General features: G+C 44.4%; 1 protein-coding gene across 4 annotated transcripts in view; it reads right to left on the bottom strand.

The window, feature by feature from the left end:
* Positions 1-1,050: 1,050 nt before the first annotated feature.
* Positions 1,051-20,587, bottom strand: part of FGF12 (fibroblast growth factor 12) — a 232,518-nt gene continuing 212,981 nt past the window's right edge. For 2 of the 4 annotated variants that reach the window (XM_088060968.1, XM_014254302.2), the window contains exons 5-6: positions 10,266-10,464; positions 1,054-1,527 (exon numbers count right to left, since the gene is read on the bottom strand). In XM_088060968.1, the coding sequence (XP_087917094.1) occupies positions 1,409-1,527; positions 10,266-10,464 (318 nt within the window). In that variant the 3' untranslated portion in view covers positions 1,054-1,408. Of the gene's footprint in view, positions 1,528-10,265; positions 10,465-20,587 lie in introns of all 4 variants that reach the window. The other 2 variants (XM_005524975.3, XM_088060967.1) reach the window with 2 other exon arrangements.

Raw genomic sequence — 20,587 nt, 5'->3', positions numbered from 1 at the left:
CCACTAAAGCCCTGGTTGCTGCAGGTGGGCTTAGCATTGGGCATCCCTCACCCCAGTGCCCTTCTCCTGGCCCTTCCCCATTTGGGAATTCATTGCTTCTGAAGTGCTGCTCCAGTATCTGCAGCCTGGCACTGCCAAGACTCATGCCCACACCCATATCCAGGCTGTGGCAGCATCACTGGGGCCTCACACCATCACAGTGGTAAGGCTGGGGACTGGAGGGTTTGCAGCCTCTGCTTTGAACATGTGTGGTATGTGTGGAGCCAGAACATTTAGGGAGATCCCAGCTGCTGGGAGGAGATGTCCTCACCCTGGCACAACTGGACAGGAACAACCCCCCATGTTCCCCTACACGTGCCCACTCCTAGGCACATCCCATCCCCACATCCCTCTTTCCATTGCTGAAATCCTGTTACCCTCTCATATAGCACATGCCTTAACATTTCCATCTGACAGCAAGGATTTCTGCAGCATTTCTTGATCTCTTTCATATTTTAAAGCAAGCAGCTATCCCTCCTGCCCTTTATCTCCTAACTCTACCCTAATAAATATGATCACTTCATCCTGTGAGACCTGAAAACCCATTTCTGAAATTCCCCTGGCAACTAATACAGTAAAACAAGCCTATAAATATAAATAATTATGATAAAAAGACATAAAATGCCAGACTTGGGTCAAACGTACTCATGGAGTGACATTAGCAACAAATAACTATGCAGGGTTTGAATGTAGATGGAAAAGACTGAATGAAGTGTAGCTACTTCATTGCCCATAACTGTCAGGCTCCTAATTCAGGCAGGCCATATTTTACTGATAGCAGAGCAAACACAGTCATAATGCACCCCTACCTTTCCTGCTTTGTGGAAAGTCCCATCCATCCCCAGGGAAGCAAGGATGTTAAAAACAATGGTGTGAACGTGAGGTGAATGGGTAAGACAGAAAATCACAGGATATAATTCCCATGTGTTTGTTGCACATCATATGCTAAGTTCAATTTTCCAAAAGCTTTGTTTTATTTTTAAAGGTAACATCTTTATTATTATTATTAGTATTAGTATTATATTTATTAGTTGTTATTATTATTATTATGCAGAGATGAGATTTTTTTCCCCCTTTGATCACAGAGCAAACAGTTTGCTTTTGAAAATGTTAATGGAGTCCTGATTTAAAACATTTTTTCTTCACTTTTTTTGTGTTGTTGTTGTTGTTTTTTAAAACGTTTCAACAGACAGGATCTGGGTTTCGATTTTCTCGTCCTACACAAAGAAAGATTCTGGAGTTCACACTCCAAGCCACTACCGGTAGGTCCTGCCTTGCTCAGCTGTCATCGTCTCAGTGTGGTTTCGCCAGGTGGGGTGGGTAGGTGGGTGGGAGGGGAGGAGTTGGAAGAAGGGAGGGTATTTGTCAGCTATGTCGAGTCTTGGTTAACAACTTTGCCTCCATTCATGGTTGGTGTCCCTGAACTTTTCCTTGAGCGTCCTTGTTTTTCTCCAATTTCATGCAGCGATGGCTCTCTGTACATGCACACTGCAAACAGAAGAGAGACCTGTTAGCAGCCCTGAAGTCACAGACAGTCATAACCATAACAAATTATTTCCTTGTATATGATGCTGAATTCCAGCCCCATTACAAACACACACACATACCCACACTTACAAAACCTCTACTGACCCAGCAGCAGATTGTGTTACCAAGCAGGATCTGTTTACCTGCCCCTGCTGCCATTTGCTTCTGTCTCTGTATTCTTTCAAAGGTAGAGAGAAACAGCAGATTAACTGCTCACAGATAAATCTTTCTAGATTTTATGTGCTTTATAGCTTTTCCATGTTATATTCATATATATAAAATAAACATTTTAGCTCACAAAACCAAGTACTGCCTTGAGATGCTGATTATCATCTAACAACAGGTCCAAGAATGTCCCGGTTCCCAGCCCTTGACCTGCAACAAAAGCCCTTTAAAGACCTGAATCAAAACTACACCTGCATCTGAGCCATGCAAGCACTCTGGGTGTTGAGCTGTGGATCTGAAGTGGTGACTCAAGCCCATGTGGCTCCATCGGCCAAGAGCCGAGGTCTGCTCTCAGCACTTCCTATTTATTGCTCTGTAAATCAAAGCCAGCCAGCCAAGGTCAGGGCTGTGAGCAGACACATGAGATGCGTTCAGTGACAGCAAGTCAGGAGCTGTCCCAGCTTTCCGTGGTCGTCTGGCAGCACCTGAGAACAGGGTGGCTCGAGGGCACCTTCTCTCCAGACCCTGGCTGGGCAGTGCGTGTCCTACAAAAATGTACTCGCTGGAGCCCAGACAGCCGGAGAAGGCAACGTCTGCCCAAGGCATAGCTCACCCCCACGTCCTGGGCAGGACAAAGCATTTATCCAACTCAGCACATGGATCAAGTCCTCACGGCTGTCCTTGTGCCATGTGAGATGTGCCAGAGCGGGGGCATGGGCTGCTCACACCAAGGACAGCAGCCCTGATGAGCTCACTGCAAATGTGGCAGGGTGCAAATGAGATTGTAAGAGTGAGGCATCTCAAGGGCAGGCAGAGTGGAGCTGAGAACATAAGACAGATCCAGACTGCAAATGTCATGTCCAGATCTTTGCAAAAATTAGGAAATGAAGAAATGATTGTGTACTGCTTCATTTTGTGAAGTTGTCACATCACAAACAATGGCAGAGAGCTCCAGCACAGGATAAAGCCTATCAGGGTTTGGTTCTGGATAACCAACAAGAGCAAAACTTTAAAGATTATTTGAAGACATGGAAAAAACCACCCCATGTATAAAAGGCAATGTAAGTGCTTGTATCAATAATCTCCCCTGATTTGCAAATAAATCCCAGCAATTAGAGGCAGGCTGAAAATTACATTATTGCTCTGTGCTCTTACTCCTGACTAGGTAAACAGTTACAGCATACAAGACATACATACAAGACAGAGATAAAGTGCAGTCAACTGTGTATTAATAGGAGGGATATTGAATTGAATATATGCGTAGTGAAAAAAGATTACTTTTCCCAGAGAGTATTTTTCATGCAAGGCTTTCAAAGCAGTTTAAACACACACACACACACACACACACACACACACACACACACTGGGCCTCCCAGCAAAGCTGAAAGGAGGCACTGCTCTGCAAACTGTTATTGCTACTGGAGCCATTTTCTTTCATGAAAATTAGAAAAACAAAGAAAATGAAGGAGTTGTCCCATGGGTCTGAGCCAGGATGAGCCCTGCCAGGACTGCCCATCAGGCCCAGACAATGGATGCTGTCTGTATGCTGCAAGGAAAATGTGTAGCATGGCAGCAACAGATGGAAAAGGGCACTCATGTCCGCTCTCACCCCTGAGCTACCCCTCACACTTTGGAGAGTGTCATTCAACAACAGGGTGATGGTGAATTTGCCTGTTGTGGCAAAGTACCAAATAAACTCCTAAAGAAAGTATGAAATGGTTAAGCTGAGGAAAACCTGTGCCCTTGTGATTTCTTACCCTGAGCTGCAGTCTTTGGATAGCACTGAGGATGTGCATCACTTCTGTGACTCACCTTATTCTCGGATGTGATGTTTGCCCAGCAGAATGATGTATCTGTGCCAGTGTTGTCCCAGTGCCCCTGACATTCTGTACACAAAATTTTGTCTCAGGTGCACTGTTGCCTTCATCCTGACCTCTCTGGTCCCAAGCTGGAGCTGGAGGGATCTCCGTGAGTTCTTCCCCCAGACAGCTGCAGGTACCAAGCTCATCTCACCCACACCTATTCCCAGTAACCCATCAGGCTGGGTCAGATGCTTAACTACAAGGACTGAGCACAGGTGAATGCTGCAGCAGCACCATGGCATGCTGCCTTTCCTCAACTCCCTGCCTCTCACCACAGCTTTTGGGTAAAAACCTTGAGCTGCTAACAAGGCCCACAGAGTAAAGAATATAAACCAGGCTACAGAAATAAACAATATTTTCCCCTACAAATGAAGGAAACCCTGTACCTGGCAAGCAAATAGGGCAGGAATTATAAGTTTATCTTCCAGTCTAGTGCATGATACTAATACTGATGTGGGGCATGGCTGGAGACTGCTCACATTGAGTTTTTGAGACAAAGCTGTCAAAGCCTCTGAAGCAGACAGGCTGTGCCAACAGCCCATGCCAGAAAATCTGTAGCAGTATAGGACAAGCATATTTTCAGTATTTAGATACACCTACAGGATCAGTGTATGCAGTACTTACAAGGCATCATGCACAAGAGATGCCTGGATATTCTCCTACTCAAGATGCTTGTGCACATGTGCTGAGCTGTGGCTATGGCTCAGCAGGGGCTATAAACCCCCTGCACTGTGGCACACAGGTGTGTACACCTACATCTGCACAGGCACAGGGCTTCAAGGACAGCCCAACATGTTGTGCAACACAGGCTCTTGGACTGCAGCTTGTTCCTCTTTGTACTGAGGAAGTCTGAGCGTGACTCATGAAGGGAGATGTTAGTCATGGACTGGGGAGGGGGTGTTTGCAAATGGACTGTTGAGTGCCCAGATCTTCCCAGTTTTGAAAGTACATCTTTGGGGTCCAGGACTTGCAGACTCACTAGCAAGTCTCTTTGGGATCCCTCTGTCTGTGTGTGTGTGTAGACACACTTCCCTGTCACCTGTACCGAGGTAAAAGCAGCAGCGGTGTGACACTCATGCCCGGATTTCTGGGAGGTCTGCTGGAGCATGCAGCACAAGGAGCTTTGGAAGGATGAGCAATTCAGCTAGAACAAGAGTTCCCTCCCTGCTTTGCCTTGCTTCTCCCACCCACCCACACCCACACACCAAGCCAAATACAGCCCTTAATGTCTGAAAACCAAGCTAATGCTGTGGAGTTTCAATCAGATAATCAGCTCCTATGCCCCAGATTCCAATCAACACATCCATATTCATGCTTTAATTGGAAAGTGCTGTTAGCTTGATCTGCTGAAGAGCTGCAGGCATTAATGGAAGGGGGTGAGCGCAGTGGAGCTGTGCCCATGTCTGGTTCTCGTGGCTTTCGATTCCCTGCTCCCCTGCAAACCAGCAGTGCCTGCCACTCACAGGCACAAGGGAACAATTTGCACAAAGAACAAACTCACCAATCAGGAAGGAGACCGAGGGTACAAGTGAGGAGGAAGGGGGTGACAGGGACCATACTTCCAGAAGGCAAAGGTGTGGAAAGGGCTGCCTGTCACCCAGAAACAGCTCAAACTCTTCCCTACATGCTGGCACAGGATCCCACTCTCATTTCTGCTTTCCAGACATGGCACTGGCACACCACCCACACGATGACACTGTAATCACCCTGGGCATCAGAGACTGCCTGAGTTTGGGAAGCATCATTTTGTGTCCTGACCCTAGCATTTCTCACTTGGCATCACTGCAAGTTGAAGAGGTTCAGGGGATGCAACAAACTCCATTTCCTTTCTCTAGAATAAGGCAAAAAGCTTATTAAGCACATTAGATATTTTCCATCTATCCGTCTTCACTCTGTGTCTTTCCTTGCCCCAGATCCTTGCAAGTCAGGAGGAACCAAAATTTTTCTAAGCTGCCATTCAGCAGGTGGGCAGTCCTGCAGGTCACCATGTGCCCAATGGTGCCTGGCTGGATCTGGGAAGGGCTGGAAGCACATCCTCTGGCAGCAGCCCAGAGAAGGCTCCTTGCCTTGACAGGTACCACAGTTCTGGGTGTCAGTATCTGCCCGGGCAGCTGTATTTGCCAATGCTTCTGTACAGGGAATTAACTGCCTGAGCAGCAGCACTCAGGGGCACCAGGGAGTGAGTGATTAGGCACCTTCATTTTCTGCCTCTAATTACCATGTTCTAAATCCCAGATGATGCATTTCAGAGGCATGTGAGCTCATGTCTATCTGGTGGTAAAATGTGAATGATGCTGCCAGGTGGAATCACTCTTTGTTCAGATAAAAAAGGCAGCACAGGATGGCAAAAAGCCTAGCAAAATCACAGTTAAAACACATCACGTTTGCCATCTAATAAGATGATCAAGAGTCTGATAGATGAGCAAGTGAGTTAGTGTGGGATAGAAAACCTACCAAAGCCTACCCAACTGGAAGACAGACCCAAGAGAGGAGCTGTGTTAGCAAAGAATTATAAAGTGTGGAGATTTTGAGGTTTGATTTTTTAAGAATACTTTTTAGGATGTTGGGAAAGTGACATTTTTCATGGGCAGGTAGTAACAGGACAAGGGAGAATATTTTTAAACTAAAAAAGGAGTGATTTAGGTTAGACATCAGGAAGAAATTCTTCTCTGCAAGAGCAGTGAGGCACTGGCACCGGTTACCCAGAGAAGCTGTAGATGCCCTGTCCCTGGAAGTGTCCAAGGCAAGGCTGGATGAGGTCCTGAACAGCCTGATCCAGAAAGGGTGGCATCCCTCCCCATGGCAGGGGGTTGGGACTAGATGTTGTTTAAGGTCCCTTCCAACTCTAGACTTCCTATTACTCTATGCATTAAGGTGTTACCTTTGAAGCATTTTCATGAGGCCTACTGCATTTTCCTAGTCAACAGTGTCTTGTAGTTCTTTACAATGTCTGAGCACTCTGCCTTAACAAAACTTGGATATTATTTCCCTGAGGAATGACACTGGGAAAGACCTGGCTGCTTGGATACTCATCAGTGTTAATAAATGGATCCAGACTTGCCATTAACAGGTCAGCTTTGTATCTGAGACGCGTTCATATCATGAGGGCTGAAGTGCCATAAATTCAGAGTTAGGGGCTGCTCTGCTGACTTAGATGGAGGAAGTTTTCTGCTTCTGTGGCCAGATTCACCACCCTAAATGTTTTCTAGTTTGGGCCAGGAGAGAGAAAAAATATGTCTGGGAGAGTTACATTTGGAAATTATGTCCTCAAGGACAAGGAAATATAAATAATAGAGCACATCCACAGTAAGCATCTGATAATATTCCTACTTAAATTACTGGAAACTTCTCACATTGTTTGAGATGGATTTGGATATTTAGAAGAACAAGAGATACTGTGGATGGTAGGGTTGTTCCAGCACTAATCATTACAGACACTTGAAGAGACTGAAACTTCTCTAAAAGATTACTAGTTGTCCAAGTGACAATTATAGTCAAGCTCATTTCTTGTGCAGTCTAGTTCAATCTTGATGTCTTCCCTTTAGGGCTCATTTAGCTCGAATAATCAGTGATCAGAAATAAAAATATCAAAAGAAATGTGTTGCATATGTGTGTTTTGAAGCAAAACTGGCACCACACAGTACATCAACTGCTGCCTACCAGGCTGTTTGCCTTGGCTTTGCCTGTGCACAGATGGGAGAGGAACTTAACGTCTCCCCTGGTGTTACTTAGGAAGTTTTTTGTGCTTTCATATTGATTAAGCTTAATCTTATTTCCAAAAACAAACAAATCCTACCTACACTAAACTAAAAAAACTCTTACCAACCAAAACCCAAAACTTTTCCAGTTGGTATCTACTGAATTTTGTACAAAATACCTCCAGCATCCTGCCAATCTACATGAGTCAAAACACTCTGTGTTTAGCACAGCAGAGAGACGAAGCTGCTAAAAGCCACAGATAACACATATTCATACACAGATACCACTGTGTATATATGCATATGTGCTCCCATGAGCACTTAGAAATTATCTGTGAGGACATTTCTTATTTATATATTAATTTGCCGTCCACTTGCAATTTCAAGGAGGCTTCTGAATTCAGGGAGCAGGATGAAGCAATGGGAACCAAATGAGCTTGGGGAGAAATCTGGGCTTTTTTCTGTTTCCCTTCCCTGTGAACGCTCTCTTCACTAAACTGCTGCGCAATTTTTCTGTACATCAGAAACAACTGGGAAGTTTCATCTCAGAGATAACTGCCGTTGAGTGGTAGGTGTAGTGATTCCCAGCAATGGATGTGGCTCCTCTCCTTCCCAGGGGGAGCAGATTCCTCCTCGCACACATTCCTGTGTCAGTCATCACGTGGCAGGGCTAATGCTGGTGGTGGTACCCAGCAACAGGAAACCTGGGGGTGTGACTGGGGATGGAAGCTGCAAAGTTCCTGTGGATGGAAGCTGTGTCCTGAATAAGCAGCAAAGCCCACACACCGGGGCAAGCCACAGCATTCTGCAGAACCGACATGCAAATACAGCAGGAGAGCGCTTTGAGTATTTCCTTGGAGTCATAACAAAGAGAAGGAGCTGTTAAAACAGGGCAGGAATTGCCCCTTTTCGGTAACATCTCTGCTTGCAAGCTCTGCTCGCGGGGACTTTGATGGACGCGGTGCAGAGAAGTCACGTGGAGATGAGCGCGTTTTACTCCAACCCTCCCCGCAAGCCTCTGCTACCTACAATGAATCTCAGGCTTGGGAACAGAGTCGTCCGTCTGGAGTCACAGTCCCAGACAGCTGAATGCTTTGGGAAGCTGACACGTGCCTTGGCTTGGGAGACTGCCAGCTCTTTGATGCAGCAGCGCTCACAAAGCCTGACTGCAAAGCATGTGGAGGAGGGAAGGAGTGGAGGAGCCCTTAATTTGGCTGCCAACTTCCAAAGCGCTCACTCGCTCGGGAGGTTATGTGACAGCTGTGATTGAAGCAAGTGTGGGAGGAGGCAACTGCGGGAAAGGGAAGCTCTCGGGCTGGGCTGGGTTATTCAAAATGAAAGCCAGAGCGGCATTTGCTGAAATGAGATCTCTGCTGTGGGTCAGGCAGCTCTGTTAAGGCAAGGCTTTCCATGAGGAAAGCCAGAGGAATGGCCTAGTTTAATGCATGCAGAAGGAAATTATTGAGCCGTTCAGCAGACACCATGCATGCTGGATTAAAAAAGAAGTCTGGATTCAAAGGATCCCACTGATCAGTGTCAATGCCCATCCAGGCAGCAAAGAAATACCAGAAGGACGTGGAAACCCAGCTGTGAAAGTTGGTGCTTGTCAAAGCCTCTCCTCATGGTCAAGGCAAGAGAGAAGCTGCTGACCAACCCCATGCCTGAAGCAGGCCCTGTTCCTTGGCAGAACACGAGGGCTTAGGGTACCAAACCCACTAATGGTTCAGATAAACAAAAAAGGTTCCTGGCTGCAGAAAAGCTGCTGAAAACAAGCACAGGACAAACAGCTCCAGACCATTCTCTGTTCTTTCAGCATTTCCATTTCCTGTGCAAAGGCCACAGATACTCTTGGAATGCTGCACTGAATTTCTCTCGTGCTTTGTTTCAGATGGCCTTTTCCTCACAACTGCCTGCCCCTGAGCCAGGAAGCTTTTTCAAAGGCCACTGCTGTGTGGAGTGAGCTGTGGCCTCCACCACTTGTGAGTGGTACCTCTTAGGAGAGCATCAGTTCAAACCTTCTCCCACAGCCAACATGGGGTAGTGAGAGGGAGCACAGAGATGTGCAGCCAAGGCCAGCTCCAGGCACTGTGTCCCTGAAGGGGACAAATGGCAGGACTAAGATGGGGTCAGAAATGCATACTTAGTTTGGGGATCAAAAAGTAGAGCTTTTCCCAAGCAATAGATAAGCATTGTTCCCAGAATCAAATTAGTACCTGTTAAGTACACACTTATCACACTATCTCTCCATTTATCAGGGGCCAGCCCACAAAAAGCAAAATATTCTGGCAGGAGCCTAAGGCACACTTCAGAGAGTGTGCAGGCATCAGCAGGAGGGCAGAACTTCAACTCCATGACTTTCACTGAAGCCCCACACTGTGACGAAGACATATGGCATGACAACATCCCATCTAACTTTGGACAACAACTCTACCCCCCAGTGATTAACTAGTATGTCTTTATGTATGAGGAAAAACAGATTTAAGTTATCTCAGGGTAGACATAAAAAGAACATCCACAGCTGTGCTGGTAGGACCCATTTTTCTTCTGTTACTATGAGTGGAATGTCAGAGTCTAAAATCAGGTGAGATAAATCCTGTCTCTACTGACTCTATATGGGACTGGAAACCTACTGAAATACACCGGCAAAATCCTCTGAGAAGGCAACATTATGATCACTACTACATCACATTCCTTTGGAGCTGCTGGCTGCTTTCCTTTACCAGTAATTTCTTGTGTTTCTGGGCTTTTAAATTCATTCTTTAGCGCCCCAAAGCTAAGAAACCCCTTTCAGACTAGAAGGAAAGCAGAGGAAATACTAACAGTGCAGACCAGCATTTATCTAAAATGCTACAAGCATTTCTTCTTGCTTTCAGGTCTCAAAGCCCAATATTGCCACCCAGGAAACGCCAACTCTGAAGTTGTTAACTCCCCCTACCCAAACCCCACTGAGGGAGAAAGAGGGCAGATTCCATACCTTCAATGGGTTTGGGTACAAAATGTGATGAGGGTTTGGTTTTTTTCACTCGGTTTCCCTTCATAATTTGACCTTCTTTATTGAGTCCCAGGAACCACGCTCGTCCGGATTCTTGCTGCCGGTACAGCGTGGAAGAATAAATAACGTAGTAGTTTTCAAAGACAGATTCTTTAAATTTACACTCTGGTGTAAAAACATCCTGCAGTAAGAGAAAGAGAGAAGAAGAAAAAGCAATGGAAGAATTAATCACTGATCTTCTGAATTAGGCATCACTGAGTGATACACAATGGTCACGCATTGCAGTTAACAACAGAAAACAACAGGCATCAGCAATGCCAGTTCCCAGCAATAACACCCATCTAGACAACTCCTGGCTGAAAGGCAAGGCTCTCCTTCCCTGGCAGAGCTATGGTCTGCAAAACAGCCTGCAGTGAACAGGCATGAAAAACATGCAGGAGAATGCAGACATTCGTCAGGATTTAGACTGAAATACTAAGCAAAAGAAAGTAAGAGAGAGCTGAGAAGCAGAGATAGCCTTGCTGTTCCTGATGCCTTCCCCTCGTTTTGCTCATACTTTCCCTATGATGGGCAAATGTACAATGCTTGTTGTCTAAAATATTTGAATTCTTAGAGGCAAAGGGCAGTTTATTGAACCATTTAAGAGGATTCAAAGAAATAAGAGTATAAAAGCAAGTAAACCATTTAATTTCAAAAGCAGTGTGAGGGAATGCTGGCACAAAGCCTGGAAATCTTTCAATAAAGAGAAAGAAGTAATTTTAAATATTTCTGGCATAAGTATTTCTGCAGGTACCAAGAAGCATCTCCACACCTGCCCTGGAGCAGAGCACATATGAATGTGTCCAGGACATCCCCTGAGCCTGTGATGGCTGTGGGAGTGGCTGTGTCTTTGCCACTTCTGCTGGCTTTGCATGAAGTCTCCAGGACGGAACTACACTCAGCTATGGAGTAGTACTTGTTATGTCCCAGTATTCAAGATTTTCACAACAGAGAAACATTAAACCTCTTTTAAAAGATCTGGCTAGCCAGGGGACTCTGTGACAGCAGGTTCCCAAACCTTCAGTGAGTCATATGTGGTTGCTAGTAGGTTGGGTTTGGTTCCCAGACTTCGATATTGAGCAGAAAACTTATCCTGGCCAAACAAATTCTCCCACTAATTTTCTAAAAAATATTCTTGCAAAGAAGCTGCAAGCCAAAATGAAAATTCATTTTCTAGAGCAAAACTGTTTCAGAAAAAAAATCCCTTTTTACAGGTCTCAGACAAGGCATTTCTGAGGCCTGTGAGCGAAGGCAGATCTTTCTACAGGCAAGTAATGCTCCCTCCCAAACCTTTGCCACTCCCAAGTCTTGGGGAGCTTCTTCAGCATTGCCAATGGAAAACCCATGACCAACATCTGAGCACAGCATCTGGAGTAATGCCACGTATTTACTGCGGACCTCTTGTTTAAGAGCAAATGTTCTGAACATTCAGCAACACTCAGGAACCTGTTTCCAAGTGATCTGGGGGTTATATAAAGTGTTGCTGCTGTGACAATAAATCCAGTGTGCAACAGACCCACAGAGACTGGCAGGCTTGAAGCTACAGAAGATAAAGCACAGCAGAAAGCACAGAGCTGTGCTGCACACGTGAATTTTGCATCAATCATTAGCGCCACACAGGTAAAAATACCATCAGCAAAACGAGCCTTTTTGTCTTATCTAAGGGAGTCCTTCTTGCCAGAGAAATAAATATTTTTAAAAGAGAGTGAAACAAGTTAAGAGAGATCTAGATGACTTAGAGCACTATAAAATGGTGTTTGAAGTAGCTTCCCAAAAGAACAGTGTTTAAGCATTCCTTAAATCTGCCCTTTATCTCCAGGCTTTGTCTTGCCTGGGAAGGCACAGCTCACCTGGGAGCTGGGTTTGCAGGAGCTGCCTCTGAACTGCTGGCTCAGGGGCACTCCCTGGCACCAGGCCCAGCCAGGCAGCAGCTCTCAAACCAAACTGGACAACTTAATCCCCTTTCCTATGCCTTCATTACCCCATCAGTAAAAACTTATCACGGAAATTCCCTTTAGAGGGACTAAAAAGTTGGCAGGCTGTGAAAGATAACTCCCAACTTGACCTAAACATGGAACTAAGGCTATTTTCAATGAAGAAGAAATATAAAATCTAATGAATTTTGAGAATGTAGTTTCACAAAGGAAAAAAAAAAATATTTTAATTAAAAGTTATTGCAAATTAAGTTTTCAGCTCAATATCTGTTTTAAAATTACTGCAGTATAATATTTTATGACATGCAGCAGTAGTTCATAAAACAGATGCTGTATTATATACCCACTTGTACCAATAAACCAACAAATTTTTTATATTATTTTAAAGCAAATGCATGTAAAGACATCAAAGTAATGAAGATTTTAAAACATAAAGAAAAAATCTATTGATTTCCTTTAAATGTTTACAGTCCCCCACAAGCAAACAAAAGCATCCCATTTGTTGTGTGAGCTGGCTGGTTGATTCCTCATCTCCCATGATTCAGTTGAAACAGCACTTCAGGTTATGAACCATGGCAACACTGCTATGAAACACCCCAGCTCTGTCCATTCAGCAGCTTAGAAAACCCACAGACCTAACAGCTTAGTTCTAGTTAAATAATACTGTGTTTATCCACTATTACCCTTCTTCTTATGTACAACATCTCACCAGCAACAACTGTGCCATGTGGAGACAGACACCGACAGGACACTGCTCATCCTGCCACCAAACTGACACGTCCCAGGGTCCTGACAGGTCTGAGCAGCAGTAATCTCTGTGGGCACTACCCTGGGCTTGACACAAAGAGCAGGAGGATGAAGAAAGAGCCAGATGACCAGAGAGCAGACAGGGCAGAGGAGCAGGACACAGCCCACTCTCCCAAGCACTGCCTGAGGATTTTTAGAATGTCCTGGAAATCTCATTAACATGCAAACCCTTATGTTTTTCTTCACTGGTGTCTCCTTGGTGCCCCATGGCCAGCCTTCAGCTACACTGCATCATTTAGTTTCATCAGACGCCTTTTGCTGTCAGTTTTGGGGCTATCAGTAACAAAAGGCTATTGGGATATTAATGGCAGAACCTCTCTACAAGCTCCACTGTCAAAATTAATTGTGCAATTATGCTGAATCAGGTGGGAACTGCTGTTTCAGTTGTCTTAGGCTGAGATGAGCTGGGAAGAAAGACAGAAGTGCAGGTGAGCAATACAGGCTTCACAATAACAAAGCAGTTTGTAGCAGCCACTGCTGCACAGACAGAAATCTGAGTTATGTGAAACAGTTATTTGAGATAACAGAAGGTATTTTTAAAAAAAAACATTGATCTATTGACCAGACCTCTAGGGCATGCACAATTTGTTTGTTTTTTTTAATTTGTTTGGTTTTGTTTATAAGATAAATTCACTGTTGATGAAATGTGCTATGTGGGCAGACCTGGAGTCCAATACTTTCTCTTCCTCTCAGATAAAGAGTGGGTAAACACAGCAAAGGGATCCTCAGGCTGTGCCCCCTGTGCTTCTGACAGGACATAAGGACATCCTGCCCCAGAGGTAATGCCCTGGGGTCATGAGCACCACTTCACTTCCCCACTTGCTGCAGGGACCTTTGGAAACAGGGTTATAACGAGTCCCACTCAATTATTTTTCCAGCTCTCTCCTCGACCGAAATAGCATGACCAGGTACAAGACAGTGAGAGGACAGATGACTTCTATCTTTTAATCACCAGTCTTTTTTTCAGTCTTTAAACAAAGAACTAAACAGTGACTCTATTTTCTGCATGAAGTCCACAGAGGTCCCCTGGCAGGACTGTCATGAACTTAGCTCATTCAGAAAGCCCACCAGCTCTTCTCATTAAAGAATATGCTTGTGATTTGCAGAAAAGAAAGATTCTCTCAATTTAACTCAATGTGAAACATGCGTTTGACTGAATAATTTTTGCATAGAAAGTAAATAAATACATTTATTTGTTTACCATTTGGAGATTTAGAGCCTGAGGTATTTTGTTAAGTGTCTACAGATATTACTGAAAGTGGCTTGGAAAAGCAGTTCTTTTTTTAATTGTTAAACTAAAAACCTGCATGAAATATTTGCAAAAGAAACATTAGTAGTTTACATGCAAAATGATTAGCGTCTGCTTGCAACTTGTTTTTTACATCTCAATCCAGTCCCTTGAACAAAAGGCAATTGTATTAAGAAAAGTAATTAGATTTGCTTTGAAAAAACAAACATAGGTCTGGTTTGTGCTGACTGTAGTTTTACTGGAAATTTCACAGCCTAAAAAAAAATCAAATTAACACAGTAGCTAGCTATGACACAGAAAAAAAAGGGGATCACATTCAATGACACTTGGAACCAACAGGAGCTAAATAGATGTATCTGCCATCAGGGGGGATTCAGTGTGTCAGACCTGCTCATGGAGGGTATAAGGTACCACAGATTGCCCCAGAAGTTATTTCTGGATTAGAAAACCAAGATGCTTCACTTATCCTTCATCCCAGTAGTGTCTCCTGCCATCTGCAGTTGGAAATGTGGATGTGACTTCCAGGCACAAGCCAACCTCTGCATCACTAGAGCTGGTTTGTTCTTCTGGGTTGGGAATGTCTGGGCCCATCCATCCCTCACTACAGCACAGACTGGCAGTGGTTTGTGAGAGGGCAGACTTTTTTCTAATTCACCTCAGCTTTCACCTGGTCTGGTCAGGTAGACCTAACCCAACCTCTTTGAACACAGTAAGTTTGACTGGGCTCTCCTTTGTATTTCTGCAAAGCTGGGCAAGTTTCACAGATATTGGTGCAAAGGCACTGCTGTCAAACCTGTGGGCACAAAGCTGCAGGGCATTCAGCGATGCACTGACACCCTCAGAGATCTCAGCTCCTTCAAAAAATGTCAACCCAACAGTGCTGTAACCCTGATGCAACCACAGTGCTGCCAGGGCAGTGGACAGCCCTGGTGGTGCTCAAGAGAACAGTGCCAGCCCCTGCCACACCAGCCTGGGAGTATCCCTGCCACTGAGCATCCTCAGCCAGGAGCTGCAAAAAAAGAGGTCCCAAGTAAACAACAGCATGGTGCTTCTGGTTTCTGATGATGAGAGCCAGCAATCTGCTCCCCAGAAGCCCCTGGTGTCCCCAGATCATGGCAGAAATGGTGACAGGTTTCCATGTGCAATGCTCAGGGAAAGCCAGCAGGAAACTGTCACAAGCTGCTGTTGTATTCAAACCCAGCTGCTCACTGAGCATCCCCCCAGACTGGGCAGCTTTGTTCATATTGCTCACCATTTCCCTACAAACATTCCCAAAATTGCCAGATAAATAAAGATCTCTTTTTTTTTTCCAAGATCTCCTTTTATTATAACCCAAAGGAGAACAGCAAATACACATATCCACAAGCAAACCTAATGACTTCATAAATTTAGTCACTGAAACTAGCAGCAATAAAAGAAAAAACCCATTCTGCAAGTAGTTTGTGTCACAGTTTAGGAAAGGGATGTTAATTATGAGTGTTGAAATATCTAACTAACACACTCCCAGAGTAACAGTTTTCCTTTGTTTACAGCACTTATGGGTTTCTCTTTTACGTTCTGCACAATTACTGAGCCAGATCTTCAGATGGGATAAAAGCACTAAACTGCACCATAGTCTATTGCATGGCAAGGCTTCCCTCCCAGAGAATCTGGCTCAGGATACTTACTGATGTTAGTGTTAATACTTAAGAGCTCATCAACTCATTTAAAACATATTAAGTAGGAATCATAAATATAGCACAGCTATCAGCAGTGGCATTTCACTGTTTTTGCGGAGGCAGAGCATGGAATGATTGGATTGTGTTCACTTGTCTGTATAAGTGCTGTTCCATCCCAGGGAAGAGGATGACACTACAGAAGAGTATCTGTTTTATGGTGCTCTTTACCCAGGAAAGCCCATTCTACATTCCCCACTGACCTCAGTTAGGGCAGGGTTTCATCAACACTCCTCTGATGCTAACAGCACTGTGAAATTCAGTATTCAGAAATCAATATGGATGTGCAAGACACCAGATTCTTGAAGACATTTGGGTTTCCACATTAAGTGCAAATGCTCAACTCCCATATAAACCCCTGGACGCTCAGAAACTATGTCTTTGAGAATTTGTGACCACAAACCTCATACAACAGCACTTGATCCTGGCATACCGTTATTGCCAGGACAGGTCTTCACCCACAGAGATTCCATTTGCAGGATAAGCCCTGTGCAGACCCTGGAGCACTGCCACAGGCAGAGATGCCTTGCACAGAGTCCCACACAGTTCAGCGCCCACCTGCCTCAGTGTAGCTTCTCCCCAACCTAGGGCTGCATTTGTCTGGAAATGCTTTAAAATAATTGTAGCTGAGCTCTCTCCTGGCATGTGATCAAGAACCACAAATGTGCATCCAAACTTTACATCTCATCACATCTTTGTCCAGATGGCAGGTGATATTCTACTCTTCACACTCCGCTCTTCCTCCCCCTTCTAGCTCCGTAAAAGATTGGTGACAAGTCTTCTTGGTGGCCTTTTAGAAGTAGGAGAGAGCAGATACATTTTAAAATAACAAGCTGCTACATGGGAGTGTACAGCCCCGCTGCAGGGTAGAGATTCACTTGATGAGGCAATATGGTATCTGAAAGCATTCTGACTCCGCCTGGACCATCTGTGGGCTGGAGGGAACACATTTTCAAATAAATCATCATCCATGCAGGTCTGTTCTCCAGTTCTGGGAGCTGGGAAACAGCATTAGCAAGTCACCTAATTTACTGCCTCTGAAAATTTAACTAGAGGGCTATCTGCCCTCACTCTTGTGGGAACTCTCTGTACTCAAGGTACATAATTGTTCATCTCGCTTCCCTTTAAAATGCCCACCCAAGAAGTGGAGTGCAGATCTGCTATGTCTTGTGAGCTAAAGCAATATTCCTAGACAGGCAAAAAAACCCCAAGTGCTGGACAAGCCCCTGTAATAAGGCTGCAGATCTTTATATGTGGACAAAGGTTGTTCTAAAGCACCTTTTAATGTTCAAGGTCTGATTAAATTATTCACGTCACCATCACTGAGGACTGCTGGAGACAAAGGTGTGACTGCAGCATGGACATGCCCAAGGTGTCCTGCAGCAGTAAGGACATCTGCCCAGCATGCAGCAGAGTATTGACCAAAACCCGTGGTAGGTTCTGCAAGACACTGAGCTATTTCACCCCAGATAAACTGTGTGTGCTTGATCACAGTGAGCACACACAGATCCACATAAGCCATGGCCTCCTCCCTTTGGCTACAAAGCAAATGAGTTTTGGGGATCCTAATCCAGACCTGACCATCCCACCACAACTCAGTATTGTGTTCTTTTCCTTTCAGCTCTTGGCTGTTTTCACCAAGTACTTCATAAAATGCCAAAATTCACTGCATTGGCATTTGGTGAGCCGCTCATGCAAGCCTCACAGCAACACAGCTTTCAGCTTAATGCTTGCTGAGAAGAACGTAACTGGGGATGACTCTTCCAGCCAGGCTGCTCACTTCCACACCTCCCTGGAGAGCCTGGGGGGACTGGATGAGAGAACAGCTCTGTCAGTAAGGCCTGGCTACCAATGACTGCATGGCTCCATGTGCAGTGAGACCTGCAGAAGTCAGCACATCGAGCTGCTCATTCATGTGGCACAATGAGCAAGGCATGTATTTTACCCTTAGCTTTACTTTTTCTTGAACCCCAAATTCAAATTCTTTACAGAGAAAATTTTCATCCTTTCCTTTTAAAATGTAAGGTATATTTGGAAATTACTTGATTGATTTGTTTTTTAATTTTGGATCTTATTTCAGGCTGGAATTTTAAAGCCTCTGAAAGTTAGGACTGCTATGACCTGGGGTAGTGATCACAGCTCACTCATGTGGCACTTGGCCCATCCAGTGCAGCACTGTTCTCCCAGGAAAGCAACTGCTTCCCACAAAGGGGTTTTTCCTCACACCGTTGTCTCTGGTATTGCATTCGTGGCAGCCTGGGGATCTGGTGAAATCCCAGGATAATTTCTAACCTGTGAATCCCAATTCATCTATTGTCTTCTCTACATTCTGTTCTCCTGACAAAGTGTCTGAAATTGCTAACAATCTTATCAACTCTGCTTACTCCAAAACACCATCCAGAAATACATTTTTGCTTTCAGACATAATGATCATGAGACAAGATGGCACTAGATGAAGATATGTTAGTTGCATACAAGAAAAACAGATTTCCTAAATTAGCATCGTACTGCCTCATCTGCTAAAGCCTGAAATAACTATAAAGAAAAATAATAATGTAAGAACTCTAGAAACACAGCCAGATGGGATGCTCTGAACCTCTGATCTCTGTTTCTTGGCATCAATCTGAGTCTGAGCACAGGGCAGAATAAATTGATTTGTTGCCTTTGGTTATGTTTGCCATCCTGCTATTTTTATTATTGTTGATAATAATTACAATGTATAAACTAAAGTAATGGTTATGCATTTATAAACATGAGATTATTTTCTTCTGATAGTCAAAAGAAACCTTTTAGTGGAAAATAAGCGGTTAATATTGCGTTTATGATGTTATTATTATTTATATGAAAATCATCCTCAAAGGCTCAAAGCAAAGTATAAATGCCTCGGGCATTTAGTAAAATGCCCTCACAATGACAGGAGGACAGGGTAGACCTCATCATTTCTACATTTTTGTGCTGAGGTCCTGAGCACTGAAAGACCAGATGGCTGCTAGGTGCTCTGCAAACAGGAGGTGTCAGTGAGTGGAGGAACAAATTACAACCAAGTTCCAGTTCAGTTTCTTAAGCAAACATCCCCTCATTCTGACATAAATGAAATAATGCAATTATAACAATGTCAGCAAGAAAAGGACTGAGAATGAGCCCCAGTCCTTGTAAAGAATAGTCTTACAAGTGTTTTATGGTTTTTAACGCAGACAAAACTGTCCTGCTCTCACCCAATGGTAGAGCCTGGGCAGAGTGCAGGTCTGAGGGAAGACGATGGCCTCAACCCAATTTTCTGTGTAGCTCATTTCTTCTGTGTAATTCATCATCATGTGGGCAGAAGATAAGAGGACTTGCCAAGGAGCTCACCAGGCCTATTACAGCCCTGAGATGCTGATGTGCTGAGATAGCCTCTCTGCTTTGACTCTTAAATTCAAACTGTGAGACTCGCAGGAAACACACCCTATCTTTCTTAATCCTGGAAAGATCTCTCCTGCATTATACCAATTTCAGAGCTGTCATGACCAGGGCTGGAAATTAAATTTCTTTGGTGTTGAAATGTCAATTTTGAAAATGAGTGGTGCTAGATTATTAATATTTTGACAGCTTACTGACAGATTGGCTACAACTGGGCAATTAACAGAAAGTCCTGTGGTCTAAAACATCAACTGAGCTGGTGTTGGACCAGCAGGTTCTTACAACCAAGATGAAATGCTATGAAGTGTGACAATTTATGGTGGCTTTTCCCACCCCCCTGTACCCTCTGCTGTAGCGCCTACACAGTGAGAAGGAAAGGTTCACAGAATATTCTTGGGAGGAGGCCAGCTCTGCTGCCCACTGGGAGAGCCAAAGGGAATCCTCTGAGATCTGTTCCTCAAAGCTTGGCCCCCAGAAATACTTCTGCTGACAAAGCCAGCAAAGAAGGTCCATGGGGCTCCCTTAATATCTGCCAGGGTGACACTCAGGTGACACTTCACAACCCTCTGCTCCATCATCCCAACCCCCAGTGAAGGTAGGTAGGTAGGTACTATGAAGAAGGCTGTGGATGGCGGGCAAGCACATTTCTGTGGCTTTTAGACATTTATTTTCTGGTTTTATGAGAATTAAGAAAATCAACCAACTCTGCTGTTACAGAATTTCCATCCACACATTGACCACAGTATCTATGTCAGCTTGAATGAGCTGACAAATCTCACAGCCCAAAACAACTTCACAGACAATCCTGGGCTTATTAATACCTTGAGCAGATTTCCATGGTATGTATGTATTGACAACCTGACTTGTTCTTTTTCTGTTAGTTTCCTTTTGATGTGAAATAACCCATGGACAATGCACAAACATTTTGAATGGACCCAAAGTATGCCACAGCTCAGATCTGACTGCTCCAGTGTATGGAGCCAACTGACCCATCATAGCTGATGCTCTGCTTCCCAGGAATCAGACAGATGGAAGTATATCATAAGGGATTTTGCAGCAGTGGCTATAGTGAAATTTTTCACTCTGTTGAACACTTTGCTAGAGAACACAGATTAGCTTTGGCATCTGATCCTGTTCAGAAGCCAACTAATGACTTCAACT

Source organism: Pseudopodoces humilis, chromosome 11, assembly GCF_049639895.1.
Source record: "Pseudopodoces humilis isolate 2021_Gansu_Grassland_sample_001 chromosome 11, ASM4963989v1, whole genome shotgun sequence".
NCBI lineage: Eukaryota > Metazoa > Chordata > Aves > Passeriformes > Paridae > Pseudopodoces > Pseudopodoces humilis.
Note: the sequence above shows the minus strand (reverse complement) of the source record. Positions and strands in the feature narration are given on the sequence as shown.